The sequence below is a fragment of the Bison bison genome, unplaced genomic scaffold (assembly GCF_000754665.1).
Source record: "Bison bison bison isolate TAMUID 2011002044 unplaced genomic scaffold, Bison_UMD1.0 scf7180017864464, whole genome shotgun sequence".
NCBI classification, from domain to species: domain Eukaryota; kingdom Metazoa; phylum Chordata; class Mammalia; order Artiodactyla; family Bovidae; genus Bison; species Bison bison.
Window position 1 is genome coordinate 6,274,069 of NW_011495025.1, and position 17,312 is coordinate 6,291,380.

Sequence of the window (17,312 nt, forward strand, 5' to 3'; positions counted from 1 at the left end):
ACTACAGATGGTGACTGCAGCCATGAAATTAAAAGACGCTTACTCCTTGGAAGGAAAGTTATGACCAACCTAGATAGCATATTGAAAAGCAGAGACATTACTTTGCCAACAAAGGTCCGTCTAGTCAAGGCTATGGTTTTTCCAGTGGTCATGTATGGATGTGAGAGTTGGACTGTGAAGAAGGCTGAGCACCGAAGAATTGATGCTTTTGAACTGTGGTGTTGGAGAAGACTCTTGAGAGGCCCTTGGACTGCAAGGAGATCTAACCAGTCCATTCTGAAGGAGATCAGCCCGGGGATTTCTTTGGAAGGACTGATGCTAAAGCTGAAATTCCAGTACTTTGGCCACCTCATGCGAAGAGTTGACTCATTGGAAAAGACTCTGATGCTAGGAGGGATTGGGGGCAGGAGGAGAAGGGGACGACAGAGGAGGAGATGGCTGGATGGCATCACTGACTCGATGGACGTGAGTCTGAGTGAACTCCGGGAGTTGGTAATGGATAGGGAGGCCTGGCGTGCTGTGATTCATGGGGTCGCAAAGAGTCGGACACAACTGAGCGACTGATCTGATCTGATCTGATCTGTATACTATCATGCTTACAAGATTTTTACAAGTAAATAAAACATTCATTCCCTTTTTAATTGACATATAATTAACAAATACTAATAGTGTAAGTTTAAGGTGTACAATGTGTGGATTTGATACTATTTCTTTTTTTAGAATATAAGGCAAAGTCTCCTTCTTTCAAAGATAAAGGAATGGAGGTTCCTAGGTTTCTTCTTAAAAGGGCCCTTCCTGTCCTAGGACATGCGTGTGTGCATGCTGTGGTTTGTTATGTCCAACTCTTTGCGACCCTGTGGACTGTAGCCTGCCAGGCTCCTCTGTCCATGGGGAATTTTCAGGCAAGAATACGGGAGTGGATTGCCATGTCCTCCTCCAGGGGATCTTCCCAACCAAGAGATCAAACCCTTGGCTATTATGTTTCCTACACTGGCAGGCAGCTTCTTCGCCACTAGCACCACCCGGGAAGCCCTAGGACATATCATACTGGATGATGATGATGTTGTTTCTCTCCCCATTTTCATTACTTCTTTAGCTACTACAGAGTTAAGATGAAAGACTTTCCCACATTAATTGTTTATACTTCCTACTCTGTAAAATAGATTTTATTTTCTATTCTGTAAAATATTTAGTGTAATCTTAGTGTTTTTCTCAATGACTGATGGATAGTAAACATGTTAAAATGTTAATCCTTTGTCGTATTTCTTGTAAGTATTCTTTACAACAGTTTTCTGCCTTTTAATTCTGTCTGTTCTTTAATGTATAGAAATTGTTAATTTCTATGATGTTGACCCAACTTCTCGTGTGATTTATTATGTTTAAACACAGGAGATTTGAACAACTGGAAGGACTGATGCTAAAGTGAAGCTCCAATTCTTGGCCACCTTATGCAAAGAGCCAACTCATTGGAAAAGACCCTAATGCTGGGAAAGATTGAAGGCAAAAGGAGAAGGGGGAGGCAGAGGATGAGGTGATTAGATTGTATTATCGACTCAGTGGACATAAGCTTGAGTAAACTCTGGGAAATAATGAAAGACAGGGAAGCCTGGCAGGATGTAATCCATTGGGTCACAAAGAGTCAGACACAACTTAGGGACTGAACAACAGCATATATATAAGTACTTTGGTGATCAATTCATAGGAGTCTTAGGTTTCAAGAAAGAATAAAATCTAAATGACAGGGAAAGTGGGAATACTTGGTATTTCCATGGTATTCCTATCCTCTTGGTTAATCAGACTGATTTTAAAGCCATAAGGGCTAGAACCAACACTGCCAAGGTGGAAAATAAGCTCTTTATGGGCACTTAACTGCTCCAAATGAATGTTCAATCAATTAGAAACTACAGTTCTATAGAACCTACTGATGAGAGAAGTCAGCCATTGTCAACAATCTTTGGGACAAATTTTGCCCTTATTTACTATTATTAATATAATAAATGACAGCATCCTAGAACTTTTTGTGTATTACTCCTAATTACCACTTTTAAAATAAGAATCTTTCAAAATAAGTACTCTACAGATGAGCAAACGAAGGCTCAGAAAGGTTAAATAACTTGCTCAGGTTCACCTAGCGTGTAAGTGGTGGGATTTGAACCTAGATCTCTGTGATGCCAAAGAATCACATTTCCTACTATTTAGGCTGCCTTCTTGAATCCTATCTACCTCATATAAAGGGCTTCTAATATGCAAGGCACAAGGATAAGTACTTATCTTATTTACCCACAGAGTAATGAGATGGATATTATTAGTAGTCTTTTGATATTGATATCGCTGGTAAGATTTTAAAACTGGTAATTAAAAAGATGATTTTGAACAAAAGGGAAAGAACTCAATCACTAGGAGCCAGTAAGGCTCCGCCTGGAGTAAATCATGCCTACTTATCCTCACTTGCTTTTTAATTTGGTCAACAGCTGATAGACTAGCTGACAGATCAGAAGAACAGTGGAGTTACTCAGGTAAGCATTTGAAAAAATCTTTCTTATCTTATTTCATGAGCCGTCTGAGCTAGAAGATAATATAATTCAGTGAACTCCACCCAAAGAGCTTTGACTAATGGACTGATGTTCTTAGACCGAATCTTTTTGATTTATTAATTTACTAGGATAAGGACTTGGATAATATCAACTCTGTTGATGCTGTAAAGCTGAGAGGGCTAACTGATACACGAGATGGATGAATCTAGATCCAAGATAATTTCAACAGATTGGAATGAACAGATCCTAATGAGCTGAAACTGAACAGGGCTGAAAGGGAAGGCATTCACTACATTCCAGGAAAAATACTCAAATACTAGCTAGGGGACACAGTGCTTTATAGTTTGTGGTGAAGAGACTAAGGAATGATGTATCCGAAGAGTCAGGCAATGGCAGGATGCACAGACTACAATGTAGTATTTGCATGAGAATGCCCATGGCCCCATGTCTCCACTCTTTCATGGTGAGGCTCGTGCTGTACGTTCAAAGACTACGATAAACTGCAGGAAATTTCTATCACGTGGGTTGTTTAAAAGTATGTCTCTAATCACATGATCAATAGTTAACAGAACTGGAAAGGTTTAACTTAGAGCAGACTTGGAGGAGATCGAATGTCTGTCTCCAAACTTCTGATGGGCTGGAGGAGAGACAAGGAAAAAGTCTTTGGTGTTAGGTGGGCTTGGAGAGTAGAACTAAGAGTGGAGGTTAGATGAGGATGGACTTTGGCTTCGCATAAGGAAGAACTTTCCAACACAGCCATAGAAAAATGAAATGAACTATTTCAAAGGAGTCAATTCCTTAATCTGGAACTCTTGCTCAGTCAGAGGCAGGATGACGGACCTTTTGGGAAAGATGCTGCCAGGCAGAGGAGGGAATTTTACCATTCAGAGGAGGCTTGATCCATGACTGCCAAAATTCCCTCTTACCAGAGATTCTAGAATATTCTGAAAATAAAACTTTGATGTAAAAAAAAGCTAGCTGATAAAACAAAAAAAATGTGATGAGTATGAAAAAGAACAAAAAGCATAAAAATTCTAAAATAAACAAGAAATGACAAGTTAGTTACACGACAAGGTTGTTCCCTAAAACTCTAGCTAGCTATTTAGTTTATTTATCTGGCCTAGTTCCCAAACCTTGTCAGTGTATCCGAAAACTCACTTCTCTGAGCCATAGCTGGAAGGCTTTGACCTAGCAGATCTAGGCATGCTATAATTATAAAAAAGATTCTCTCAGTGATTCTGATGTTCAGGCAATTTGGGGGAACGCTGAAATTTTAGACTTACTTATACAAATTTTTGTATTTTGCATAATAGATGTGTATGAATATGTGTCATGTTGAAAAAAACAGTAATAATAATGATTCTAATCTACCTGTTGAAATTTAAGGCCACTATAGTTTAGTATTTGAAATGCACAGTAGGAAGTCAAGAGATACCTAAAGTAATAGGCAAGTTTGGCCTTGGAGTACAAAATGAAGCAGGGCAAAGGCTAACAGAGTTTTGCCAGGAGAACATACTGGTCATAGCAAACATCCTCTTCCAAAAACACAAAAGACGACTCTACACATGGAGATCACCAAACTGTCAATATCAAAATCAGATTGATTATATTCTTTGCAGTCAAAGATGGAGAAGCTCTATACAGTCAGCAAAAACAAGACTGGGAGCAGACTGTAGCTCAGACATGAACTACTTAAATTAATTAAATTCATACTTAAATTGGAGAGAGTAGGGAAAACCATCAGGCCATTCAGGTATGACATAACGCAAATCTGTTACAATTATACAGTGGAAGTGACACATAGATTCAAGGGATTAGATCTGATAGAGTGCCTGAAGAACTATGGACGGAGGTTCATGACATTGTACAGGAGGCGGTGATCAAAACCATCCCCAAGAAAAAGAAATGCAAAAAAGCGAAATGGTTGCCTGAGGAGGCCTTACAAACAGCTGAGAAAAGAAGAAAAGCAAAAGGCAAAGGAGAAAAGGAAAGATATATCCATTTGAATGCAGAGTTCCAAAGAATAGCAAGGAGAGATAAAAAAGCCTTCCTCAGTGAACAATGCAAAGAAACAGAGGAAAACAACAGAATGGGAAAGACTAGAGATCTCTTCAAGAAAATTAGAGATACCAAGGAAACATTTCATGCAAAGATGGGCACAATAAAGGACAGAAACAGTACGGACCTAACAGAAGCAGATGATATTAAGAAGAGGTGGCAAGAATAAATAGAAGAGCTATACAAAAAAAAGATCTTAATTACCCAGATAACAATGAACTGTGATCATTTACCTAGAGCCAGATATCTTGGAAGGTAAAGTCAAGTGGGCCTTAGGAAGCATCATGACGAAAGCTAGTGGAGATGAAGCAATTCCAGCTGAGCTGTTTCAAATTCTAAAAGATGACACTGCTAAAGTGCTGCACTCAATATGCCAACAAATTTGGAAAACTCAGCAGTGGCCACAGGACTGGAAAAGGTCTGTTTTCATTTCAATCCCGAAAAAGGGCAATTGCCAAAGAATGTTCAAACTACCTCACAGTTGCACTCATTTCACATGCTAGTAAAATAATGCTCAAAATTATCCAAGCTAGGCTTCAAACGTACATGAACTGAGAATTCCCAGATATTCAAGCTGGATTTTGAAAAGGCAGAGGAACCAGAGATCAAACTGCCAATATCTGTTGGATCATAGAAAAAACAAGAGAATTCCAGAAAAACATCTAATTCTGCTTTATTGACTATGCCAAAGCCTTTGACTGTGTGGATCACAACTGTGGAAACTCTTCAAGAGATGGGAATACCGGAGCACCTTACCGGCCTCATGAGAAACCTGCATGCTGGTCAAGAAGCAATAGTTAGACCAGACATGAAACAACAGACTGGTTCCAAATTGGGAAAGGAGTACCTCAAGGCTGTATACTGTCACCATGCTTATTTAACTTATATGCAGAGTACCTCATGTGAAATGCTGGGCTGGTTGAAGCACAAACTGGAATCAAGATTGCTGGTAGAAATATCAATAACCTCAGATATGCAGATGATACCACCCTTATGGCAGAAAGTGAAGAAGAACTAAAGAGCCTCTTGAAGGTGAAAGAGGAGTGAAAAGCCTGGCTTAAAACTCAACATTCAAAAAATGAAGATCATGGCTTCTGGTCCCATCACTTCATGGCAAATAAATGGGGAAACAATGAAAACAGTGAGAGACTTTATTTTCTTGGGCTCCAAAATTACTGATGATGGTGACTGCAGCCATGAAATTAAAAGACACTTGTTCCTTGGAAGAAAAGTTATAACAAACCTAGACAGCATATTAAAAAGCAGAGCTGTTACTTTGCCCACAAAGGTCTGTTTAGCCAAAGCTATGGTTTTTCCAGTAGTGATGTATGGATGTGAGAGTTGGACCATACAGAAAGCGGAGTACCAAAGAATTGATGCTTTTGAACTGTGTTATTAGAGAAGACTCTTGAGAGTCCCTTGGACTGCAAGATCAAACCAGTCAATCCTAAAGGAAATCAGTCCTGAATATTCATTGGAAGGACTGATGTTCAAGCTGAAGCTCCAATACTTTGGCCACCTTATGCAAAGAACCAACACATTAGAAAAGATCCTGATGCTGGGAAAGATTGAAGGCAGGAGGGGAAAGGGACAATAGAGGACAAGATGGTTGGATGGCATCACCGACTCAATGGACATGAGTTTGAGCAAGCTCTGGGAGATGGTGAAGGACAGACAAGCCTGGCATGCTGCAATCCATGGGGTTGCAAAGAGTTGGACATGACTGAGTGGCTGGACAAAAACAACATAGTTTAATATTTAAGCACCATTTCTACAGTGGAAGCAAACTTGCCTTTAGTATTTATTCTAAGATCTAACTGCGTAGAACATAAAAGTTCAAAATATCCCATCTCTTGCTTTATAACCTTTAAAGAACTGAATAGATCATTCGTAGATTTTCAGCACTGCCTAGACAACATATGTTTTCAGAAGTAATGAAAGATTTTTTCCTTAACAAATAACAGAAATTTTCAGATAATTAGGTAGAAAAAAGCAAGAAAATGGATGTTGTTCAGACATATATGTTGTTGTTTAGTTGCTAAGTCGTGTCCACCTTTCTTGTGACCCCATGGACTATAGCCTACCAGACTCCTCTGTCCATGGGATGTCCCAGGTGAGAATACTGGAGTGGGTAGCCATTTCCTTCTCTAGGTGATCTTCTTGACCCAGGGATCTAACCTGTGTCTCCTGCATTTCAGGGGGATTCTTTAACACTGAACCACCAGGGAAGCCCCTCATACATATACAATTTTTAGCTTAACTAACTTTTTTTTCCCCCTTAAGTTCCCATGCGGATAGGCAAAGTCTCAGAAAGTGTAAGAAGTCATGCTCTGTTAAAGCTCATTAAAAGCTTACTAGTATTAATAAAAACCTGTGTGGGAATGTTAAATAAATCAATATTTAATTTCTTAAAATTACAAATATCAAAACTTAAATGTTTCCTTAATCTTTTATGTTCAACTTACACATCTTTTTATAAATCTAGTTAAAAAAAACATTTTTTAGGGAAGCTTTTAGCACTCAGTTAAATTCAAGGTGGTCAATTTTAATATAATAAGAATGGCATTATTAAAGTATTGATTAAATCCTAACTCTCTCCACTTACAAAGAAGGGGATACTTTCCAAGGGTGGTGTCAGTTTTTAAGCATTTCTTAGTGCACACTGTAAGAACAAACTCCTTTCCCTGAGGAATATACTAGGAGGGCCTTTGGTCATAAACCTGTTTCCTCTCTGTTCTCATAAAGGGCTTCAGATGGGACAGGACAGCACTCTATCATCATCCTTTGATTCAGAGGTAATCCATTGCCCGTGACTTTCTGGATTTTGAGGCACATGGTTTCAAAGACATGCTTTTTAGCTAAGGCATCCCTCCCCAGGTCTCAGAGGATGTGGGTATGTATTGAAAGAAGAAGGAGATGAGTTTGCAGTAAGTTTCCTACAGAGTGAAAATCCACAGTTACTGAAGATTTGAAGAAATAATGAGAATGAAGGCATTCACACAACACATCCAAATCCAAAAAAGGGGGACTTTTAAATATATAGAGCCATAAAAGCAATATTAAGTGACACTATATGTATTTTCTGAAAGTTAAACTACATACTCTACTTAATTCCTATACAGACTTTACACTAACTGATGTAGTGATACTGACATTATAATTATTGCTAAAACATCTAACACAAAAGTCCCTTTACTTGGTTCCTTGATGTCTGGGCGTCTTGGTGTCTGCTCCGTGCATGTCACAGTGAAAATGGTCACAGCTGATAATAAAGTGGCCGATCAGATAATGCCAAATTTTGATCAACGTTTATCTGAGGAGAGATGAGAACTTTACCAAATTCTAAACTGGAATTAATAACAGAGAAGAGAATTTCTGAAGTAACTGTTTAGGTGCATCCATAGGTCCTTTTAGTCATGATTTTGACAGGGCAAATATGCAACTTTTCAACTTTTCCTCTATTGGAAGGAAATGTTCTACTTACAGATGCACAAGACTATGAGAAAAAGGAGGTATGTGGCCAGTTCCCGTAAAACACTTTTAAGGTATTTCTCTCGGTCAGTGCTGCTTTCCTCCATGAGTCTTGTTCCCCAGAGACCTTTAAAATAATAATAAAAGATGTCATTTTATTTTTCAAAAATCTCATGAATGGTGAAAGAAAAAAACACATAAAAATAGTATACTTTAAGGGAGGCTCTCCTGTTTTTCTTTTTTTTTAGCATGCTCTAAAAACAACTGAGAAATGGTTTTAGTAGAAGTACCTTTAATTTGGGAATACATCAGTCTCCACTGTCTCACCTCCACAAGATGTGCAAAACACAAGGCAACAATCTGATCACTGTCTAAGCTCCCAACCTCATTAGAAAATATCTTAGTGAAAAATTAGAAAGAGAAGAGGAAATTTGGGCAGCCTACGAGAGGAGGTTAAATAATTGTGCATACATATCAGCTCTGCCTATATGCAGGAGGAATTATTATACTATTAAATTAATTATCCTCTTAAGTAACTACATTGTAAATACCTTTTAGGTCACCTCTGATAAAAAGAAGTCCTGGTTGGAGCATCACTTCATCGTGGAAACATCTATCAATATTCTAACACACTGGTATAAAATCTCTGCTCTGTACCCATTTTTGCCTTTTACGAAATTCAACGCTGAGTGATTACACTAAATATGCTTAGCCAAACAGATTTTTAAAATTTCAATTAGCATATGATTTTTAAATTAAAAGCAACAACTCATCCGCCTTCTCTCTCTCTCTTTGGAGAAAGAGTAAAATCAGCAACCGTGCTCCATATTTTAGCAGATGGAAAAAGTGTTGGGCCAGCTGAGCAAAGATGACATAAGCCTTGGTGAGCTGGCTGGACAGAGATCCCGCAGTTTTGGACGCAGCCAGCAGACAGACATGGTGGCCGTCCAAACCCCCGCTAGTGAACAGTGTGGTCAAGTCACATTACTGGTTACTTGGAAGAGCCTTAGCATTTTCCAAAAAAGACAAACCTCTCAATCCTTTTTGTTAGATTAACTCGGCTGTTAATGGCAAATTGCCTCACACTCGAGTCCACAGACTTTAACCCCTTCCTCATGGAAACTCACACGGCCACTGACGCCATAATCAAGCCACAGAGAACGGGGGGGAATGGTATATGGTCTTGCACTCGGAAGAAATGACTTCATCTCTAGTGTTTATGTACTTTTTAAGTCTTATAATCATACATTAGTTCCAATCCTAAATTGGGGTATTTCATTTCCTTTTCTTTTTCTCTCCCAAATTTCTTTTGGAAAAATCAGCATCTGCCTTCAAAGACACTGTGTTACGCGTCCTGGGTTTCACCACCCCAAAAGTGGAGCATAACTTATGACCAGGTTTGCTCTGCCAAGATCTGGTAGTTGTCAGGGAATTACTCACTCACAAGAAATGCAGCAAGAGAATGTTTGTTCGCTGAAACTCTATCATATTAAAGAATTATTACAAATTTAGATGACATGGAAAATTACAACTCAGAATAACACAGAGGCAGCCAAATATTAGGCTCAGTAGCCCTGGACACGACCACACCATTTCTTTGGGTGTATTTCTTTTGGAGGCCAGGCCTAAAATATACACATAAGTGGAAATTGCTAGTCCCTTGACCATCAGGACAGACGGCTGCCTTGCTTCACTTGGTCAGTGATTTCACTCTTTCCCATGGTTTATAAACAATTATGCACTAAGGAAAAGTCATAGTTCTTAATATTTACAAATGGTTTTGCTTGACCTATAAATAGAAAAACCAAACTCCTATCAAATTTTCTTTAAGCTAAATTTGCAATAGTCGATAGTAATTTAATTCTAGCCCTTGAAGGAAACATTTCAAACAAAAAGAAGCCCTTTTATTTATATTTTATAAAAATGTATTTCTATGCATTTACTTTTTCTAAATTACTCTACCTACCTCCTCAAATATGTATTGCTATAAAAATTTCATACAGTTTCCCTATTGGGTGTATATATGTAGGGTCAGTCTTCGGATATAGGGACCCCCTCACATCTTAATGGGTAAGAAATGGCTGCAACTACAAATGGGAAAAATAGCTGTCCTATAGCCAACATGTTTCCCATGTTTAGCAAGAATGATACAATAGGAATGGTTAAGGGTAGAGTTCAAGTCCAAAATGGCAGCATTCTTCAAAAGTAACTTTTGTCTTTTCCCACCATTGTCCCAGCTGTGGAGGGAGGACCTAAAGGTACTCACGTTCTGTAGATAAAGTGTCTCCATCTGTTAGGAGGATGTGATCTGAGAGGACAGGGGACAATATGCAATTTCCTTCCTGTGTAAGAAGGTGCTTAGTCAATGCCAGAGCCCAAAGTCAGAGCACATTACCTAAATAGTGTTCCTTATTAATATGCATATGGGGGAGTCCTGAGATGGATAATCCAAAACAGCAAAAATGTCTCCAACATAACTGACTTTGATGGGGCTTCCCTGGTGGTCCAGTGGTTGGGACTTTGCCTTCTAATGCAGGGGATGTGGGTTTGATCTCTGGTCGGGGAGCTATGATCCCACCTGCCTTGCAGTCAAAAAACATAAAACGGAAGCAGTATCGTAACAAATTCAATAAAAGATGTTAAAAAAAAAAAAAAAAAGTCTACAAAAAAAATCTTAAAAAAAAAAAAAAAACAAACCCTGCAGGCTTCCAATGCAAGGGTCATGGGTTCAATCCCTGGTTGGAGAACTAAGATCCCAAAGGCTGTGTGGTGCAGCCAAAAAAATTTTTTTTTAAATTCCATTTTGCAACTCTTTTATCCAAATGCTTCTAAGTGAAAGTCTCTCAGTCGTATCCGACTCTTTGAGACCCCATGGACTGTACAGTCCAAGGAATTCTCCAGGTCAGAATACTGGAGTGGGTAGCCTTTCCCTTTTCCAGGGGATCTTCCCAACCCAGGAGTCAAACCCAGGTCTCCCGCATTACACATGGATTCTTTACGAGTTGAGCCATAAGGGAAGCCCAAGAATACTGGAGAGGGTAGCCTGTCCCTTCGCCAGAGGATCTTCCTAACCCAGGAATTGAACCGGGGTCTCCTGCATTGCAGGCATATTCTTTATCAACTGAGCTATCAGGGAAGCCCAAATGCTTATAAGCCCTTTTTATTTTGCAATTTATAAAAAATATCACAGCGAGAACGACATAATGAACCCTCATGTATCCCTCACCCAGCTTTAACAATTACCATCAACTCCACACCAACCTTGATTCTTCAAAATCCTCACCAACTCAATTTTTTTTGTTGTTTCTTTGTATTTTTTTTTGGTTATGCCACAGGGTATGTGGGCTCTTAGTTCCCTGACTAGGGATGAAGCCCCTTTCATTGGAAGCACTGAGCCTTAACCACTGGACTGCCAAGGAAGTCCTCCTCAATTATTTTGAAACTAATTGCAGTGATCGTATCATCTCATCTTGTTAATATATCTCTCAGTTCTATGGTAAAAAGATTCAGTGTGGATCTTTTGCCTCACATTAACTCTGTCTCATCTGAAATGCATTAACCTCCTCAGGACTCCTTGATCATGACAAGGTGTGGTGGGGGGTCTGGAGTCTGCTGCTGCTGCTAAGTTGCTTCAATCGTGTCCAACTCTGTGCGACCCCATAGACAGCAGCCCATCAGGCTCCTCGGTCCCTGGGATTTTCCAGGCAAGAGTACTGGAGTGGGTTGCCCATGCCTTCTCCGTCTGGAGTCTGAGCTGTGTTTAAATGAAGCATCAGCCCTTAGGAGCTATGAGACCTTACTTCAAACCATGAGCCTTCACTTCCTCATTTGGAAACGGGATAAGAGTACTTCTCCGTGGGGTTGCTCTGGGAATAAGAAATTTTATATGTGTACAGCATTTAGAGTGGTTGGAAGAGGCCCATTTATGGTTTCAGAAATAGGTTCAAATCTGGGAGACATCCTACTTCTGATGCTAAGTTGGTGTGAAGACTCAAATCCATGCAGACTTTGAAGTTACTGTGAATAGCCCGACTGAATTCTCATTGGATTCATGTCATAAAAGAATCCCGTTTTTTGTGCTTGGACACACGTGGATCTTGCGTAGAAAGATGAATACAATCCTTTCTAATAGTTATTTGAATTGCTTGGACACCTTCAGAAAGGGAAGTGACTTTTTATTATTGGTCCATTTTCTATAGAACAGTCAGTTGCTACTTTAAATGATACTGACTTTTGAGCCTCCAATTCTTAGGCAGCCTCCTCCTGAGGTGAAGACAGGAATGTGTCACAGATTACACGCATATTCCACAGACAACTCACACTCACATGCCCCAAACTGAGATTTCTGTCTTTTTTCCTTTATCTAGAAAACTGTTTTCCCTGTGGCTAAATAGGTGGGTTAATGCTACCAAGTCAGAAACACGGGTTTCATTTTAGAATAGGCCCTTTTCATAACCTTCACATGGGGCTGGACCACAATTCTGATGGGTTCTGCCTCTCTTTAATCTAGCTTTCTTCCATCCCAGCTCACAATCCTTGGCTGCAGCCTTTGTCACCTTTTCCTAACCTGTTCTCCATCTCACCCCATTCCCTACATCTTTGCTAGAATCATCTTCAGATTGGCATGTGACTGTATCAGTCCCCTGCTTGAAGCCCTCACTGTCTCTGTCTATAGGAAAAAGTATTAATACCAATGAGGTACCAGCCATCTTGGTCTTACTTCTGCTATTCTTCCCTTCCCAACTCCCCTCACTGAATTCTTCAAAATGTTACTCTAGTTTTACTTCTAACCTCCCCAGATAGAACTAACTGGTCCTCTCTTCTTTGGGTACCTGCCATATCTGGGACCTGGCACTGCAATTATTTACTTACACCTGTGGTCCCCCTACTATGAACTCCTTGGGAACTGGGACCTTATATTATTCATCTCTGTATCCCTAGTACCTACCACAGAGGAGATGCTCCATAAATGTTTGTTGACTGCACAAATTCTGTTACTAGCAGAGTCTTATCATACCTCACAGAGTAACAGCCCTCCCTCAAACAAAATCCCCTCACAATGAAAATACAAAGTCTCATTTGTTCACAATTATAGTGCAAATAAAAAGGGGAAAAGGAAGAAATTATGGAGTGAGGGTTGGATTAAAAATACCGGGAAAGTCATAATAGCCAAAAGGTAGAAACAACCCAAATGTTCATCAACTGACGAATGTTGCTGCTGCTGCTGCTAAGTCGCTTCAGTCATGTCCGACTCTGTGCGACCCCATAGACGGCAGCCCACCAGGCTCCCCCGTCCCTGGGATTCTCCAGGCAAGACACTGGAGTGGGTTGCCATTTCCTTCTCCAATGCAGGAAAGTGAAAAGTGAAAGTGAAGTCGCTCAGTCATGTCCGACTCATAGTGACCCCATGGACTGCAGCCTACCAGGCTCCTCCGTCCATGGGATTTTCCAGGCAAGAGTACTGGAGTGGGGTGCTGTTGCCTTCTCCCAACTGATGAATGGATAAACAAAATGTGTTGTATACATACAAGAGGATACTATTCAGTCATCAAAACAAATGAAGTTCAGATACATGCTACAACATTGATAAATGTTAAAAAACATTATACTAAGCGAAATAAGCCAGATGTGAAAGGACAATAACTGTATGATTCCACTAATATGAGGTACCTAGAACAGGAAATTGGAGGAGGAAATGGCAACCCACTCCAGAATTCTTGCCTAGAGAATCCCAGGGACGGGGGAGCCTGGTGGGCTGCCGTCTATGGGGTCGCACAGAGTTGGACACGACTGAAGCGATTTAGCAGCAGCAGCAGCAGAACAGGAAAATTCATCGAGACAGAGAGGCTGTAGGGCAGGGAAGAAAAGGGGAGCTGGGAGTTAGTATTTAATGGGCAGACTTGTTTGGGATGATGAAAAAGTTCTGGACATGGACAGTGATGACGTATGTCTGAAACAGTAAACAGAAAGTGACTTTAATAAATTGATACATCCATAAAACACATTCAACTTTGGAAATTCAGAAAATCTGATAACTCATATAGAGTCTCAAATTTTATCTCTGTGATAAAAAGTGTTTGCTAAGAAAAAAGTAAACAAGATCATTGAGTTGGAGATGCTTTTAAGCTTGGAGCAGTCTTTCGATCTTTTAGCCTTCTTTTTTTGCCTCTGGTCCAGATCATCACCTCCCCTTCACTGGCTGCCCCCTACCTCGTCCTCCTGCCTCCCTATCTCCCTCTGTAAGTGCTCCTGCACAGCACGAGGCCTGACTCATATTCCCTTTCGGCGTGTTCTGCTCCTGCTCAAAAACTTTCAACTGCTTCTTAGTATTTAGAGGTAACTTCTTAATTCCTTGGTTAGACACAATGCTTTCCATAATCAGGCCTCAAACTTCTTCTTTGCCATCTTACTCCTGCTAAGAGAATAGATCTATTCAGTGTCCAAGGAGAAATGATCATTTGTTTTCCCACTCAGATTCGTGTCATTAAACAATATGCTGAAGCTAGAAGGGAACTTGAAGATTAGGTTCAACTCTTCCATTTTATAAATGACAAACAAAGGCTAGGAAGTCTGATGTGAGACCTCCAGGGAAGCGCCTGAAAAAGCCAAACTTAAGTTTGGCTCCTATCTTTAGAAATTCCAAGTCACTCTCTCTCTTCTGACCCTGCTGCCGCTGCTAAGTCGCTTCAGTCGTGTCCAACTCTGTGCGACCCCATAGACGGCAGCCCACCAGGCTCCCCCATCCCTGGGATTCTCCAGGCAAGAACACTGGAGTGGGTTGCCATTTCCTTCTCCACTTCTGACCCTGGGCACTACTTATATAATGCACTAAAGATTTCTGTCATTGTATCCCAAGACGGGGGTTCGATCACTGATAGCGCAGTGGTAAAGAATCTGCCTGCCAATGCAGGAGGCTCAGGTTTGATCCCTGGGTTGGGAAGATCCCCTGGAGAAGGAAATGACAACCCACTCCAGTATTCTTGCCTGGGAAAATCCATGGACAGAGGAGCCTGGCAGGCTAGTCCATGGGATCACAAGAGTCAGACATGACTTAGCGACTAAACAACAATAACAATATCCTATGAGGGAAAAAAATATCACAATTTATTCATGGTTACTCATTTCACATTTCTGGGTTTCCGTCCATAGGTAAATGGTGATATATTATTTTAGTTCTTTTTTTTTTTGGTGGCAACTAGCACAGTCTATTTTCACAGTAGGTACTACTAATTATCTAACAAAGGTTATTTAATAAGTGACAAGGATATCAATTATATTTCTTCACAAAGTAATAAAATTTATTTCTAAAATTTTCTATAAAAAAAGATTCTCATGATTCTACTCTCCTAATTGATAAGATTAAGAGATCTTATCAACCATTGATAAAGTTGGACCAGAAGTTTTACTATTACTTTATTCACTGTAAATTTTCTGAAACTTTTCTTTAAAAGAAATAAACTTACATATGCATTCACATATTTCACGTAGTTATATTCCATTATTGAGCTTTTTCAGACAATATGAAATGTGTTATTAAATACTTAAGCTGAGTTAAAAGGATCATGACTTTACATTACTTATTAACTTATAAGAAACCCCTCATTTCAGTGAATATTTTAAAAACCACAATTAATACAAAGTAAAATAATATAAATTTTGTTTGAATACAATTTGGAACCTTAAAAAAGTATTAATGAGTTTTTTCACTAATCTTCTCACACAGGTGACTAAAAAGGATCTTTGGATCCCACCACGCCCTGAATCAAATAAACTAGCATAATCACTATGTAAGAGCACCAAAATGTACTTTTAGAATCCATGACTTAATCTCTACTTACGAAGCACTCACAACATGGCAGACCTGCTACATATTTTATGTCTCATCTCATTTAATTTTCCCATGTCAAGAGCTAAGTATTATGATTATGTCTTTTTTAAAACAAAATTAAAAAACTGGAGATCAGAGCGGTTAAGCAGTTTGCTAGAGGTCATTCAGTCAATGTGTGGTAGAACTGGGATTCAGGTACAAGCCTGACTTGGTATTAATCATGTTCCTATGAAAATACCTGGATAGTTTTTTGTGCAAGATTTTCAAAACTGACAGGAACGGAAGGGAAGGGAGAATTTCAAAAGACTGAGACTGGAAAAACTCTTAAAACTAGAGATTAAAATCATTCGGATGGTAAGAGCAAATGCAACTCTTTTCCAAGGATGCCTCTGACAAAACTTTGCAAAAACAGGATCCCATCTGCTCCTGGAAAATTTGTGTCCTCTTAAAAGGCACTGGCAAGTTTTGAAAATTCCTTTCCTGCCTTTTGGAGAGCTGGGTGCACCAAACTGACATATTTCCACACAGCTGGTATCTGATGACTTCACTGTTTCATTGGAATGTCAAAGAACATTAATTTAGTTATTTAAAAACATACTTTCAAGTTTTTCAAACAATGTTAACATTTACTTTGCAACTGTTTAGGGGGAAAAAATGCCTAGAATTAGAAATGGCCAAATAACTGTTTTCCTAAGCATTGTATTCTATTCGTAGTGTTCTCAACAGCTCCCTCTCCCCTAAACCACCACAGATATCACCAAAACAACATCAGTGACTACCCAATGACACTCCTCCCACAACCGGGACACTGTTGCTTACCCTTTCCAGAACGGGATAAGGGGCAACAGGGCATCCAGGCCAGTGGAAGGCCATGGGTGCTAGCACAGAATTTTCGTTTTTATTTAGTGAAATTAGCAAATATGCAGTTGCAACCACCATTAGCTGTCTTAGAATATTTTTTCCCCCTACAAGATAAAAAATCTTCAGATGTACCCTCTTTACTCTAATACGACTTTCATTTATTTCCAAAGGCAAACATAAGATGACAGATCTTCTTTTAGAAGGAGGTATCCAATAAATTTGCACCAACAAGGGCGCCGTGGAATTCCGCGCTAGGTACCGGAAATAGAGCACAATTAGCAGAGGTGGGGAAGACGCTTCCAAGGGAGGCGGGGACGCAAAGGGGATGCGAGCTGGAGCCCGGGAGAGCTGCCCTCAGCGGGAATGGCTCCGACAGCACCCGCAGTTCTGGTTTGTGCATCAGCTGCTGAGGGTCGCGCTCTTCCCTCGCAGCCCGCGAACGAGTCTCTCGGCCCAGGCCACTCGGCGATGCTGCCCGTCCAGGGGGAGGTGGCGATGCAGCGGGTCCCCGCCGCCGGCGGGGCTGGGACTCGGCGGGCCCTGGTCCTCTCGCTGACGCC

At 40.1% G+C, this 17,312-nt stretch overlaps 1 protein-coding gene across 1 annotated transcript in view; it reads right to left on the reverse strand.

Annotated features, from left to right (window-relative positions):
• Window positions 1-17,312, reverse strand: part of PKD2 (polycystic kidney disease 2 (autosomal dominant)) — a 59,833-nt gene that overhangs the window by 41,048 nt on the left and 1,473 nt on the right. Inside the window, exons 3-4 of the mRNA XM_010860229.1 lie at window positions 17,178-17,310; window positions 8,077-8,190 (exon numbers count right to left, since the gene is read on the reverse strand). Coding sequence (XP_010858531.1) covers window positions 8,077-8,190; window positions 17,178-17,310 — 247 coding nt within the window. The remainder of the gene's footprint in view (window positions 1-8,076; window positions 8,191-17,177; window positions 17,311-17,312) is intronic.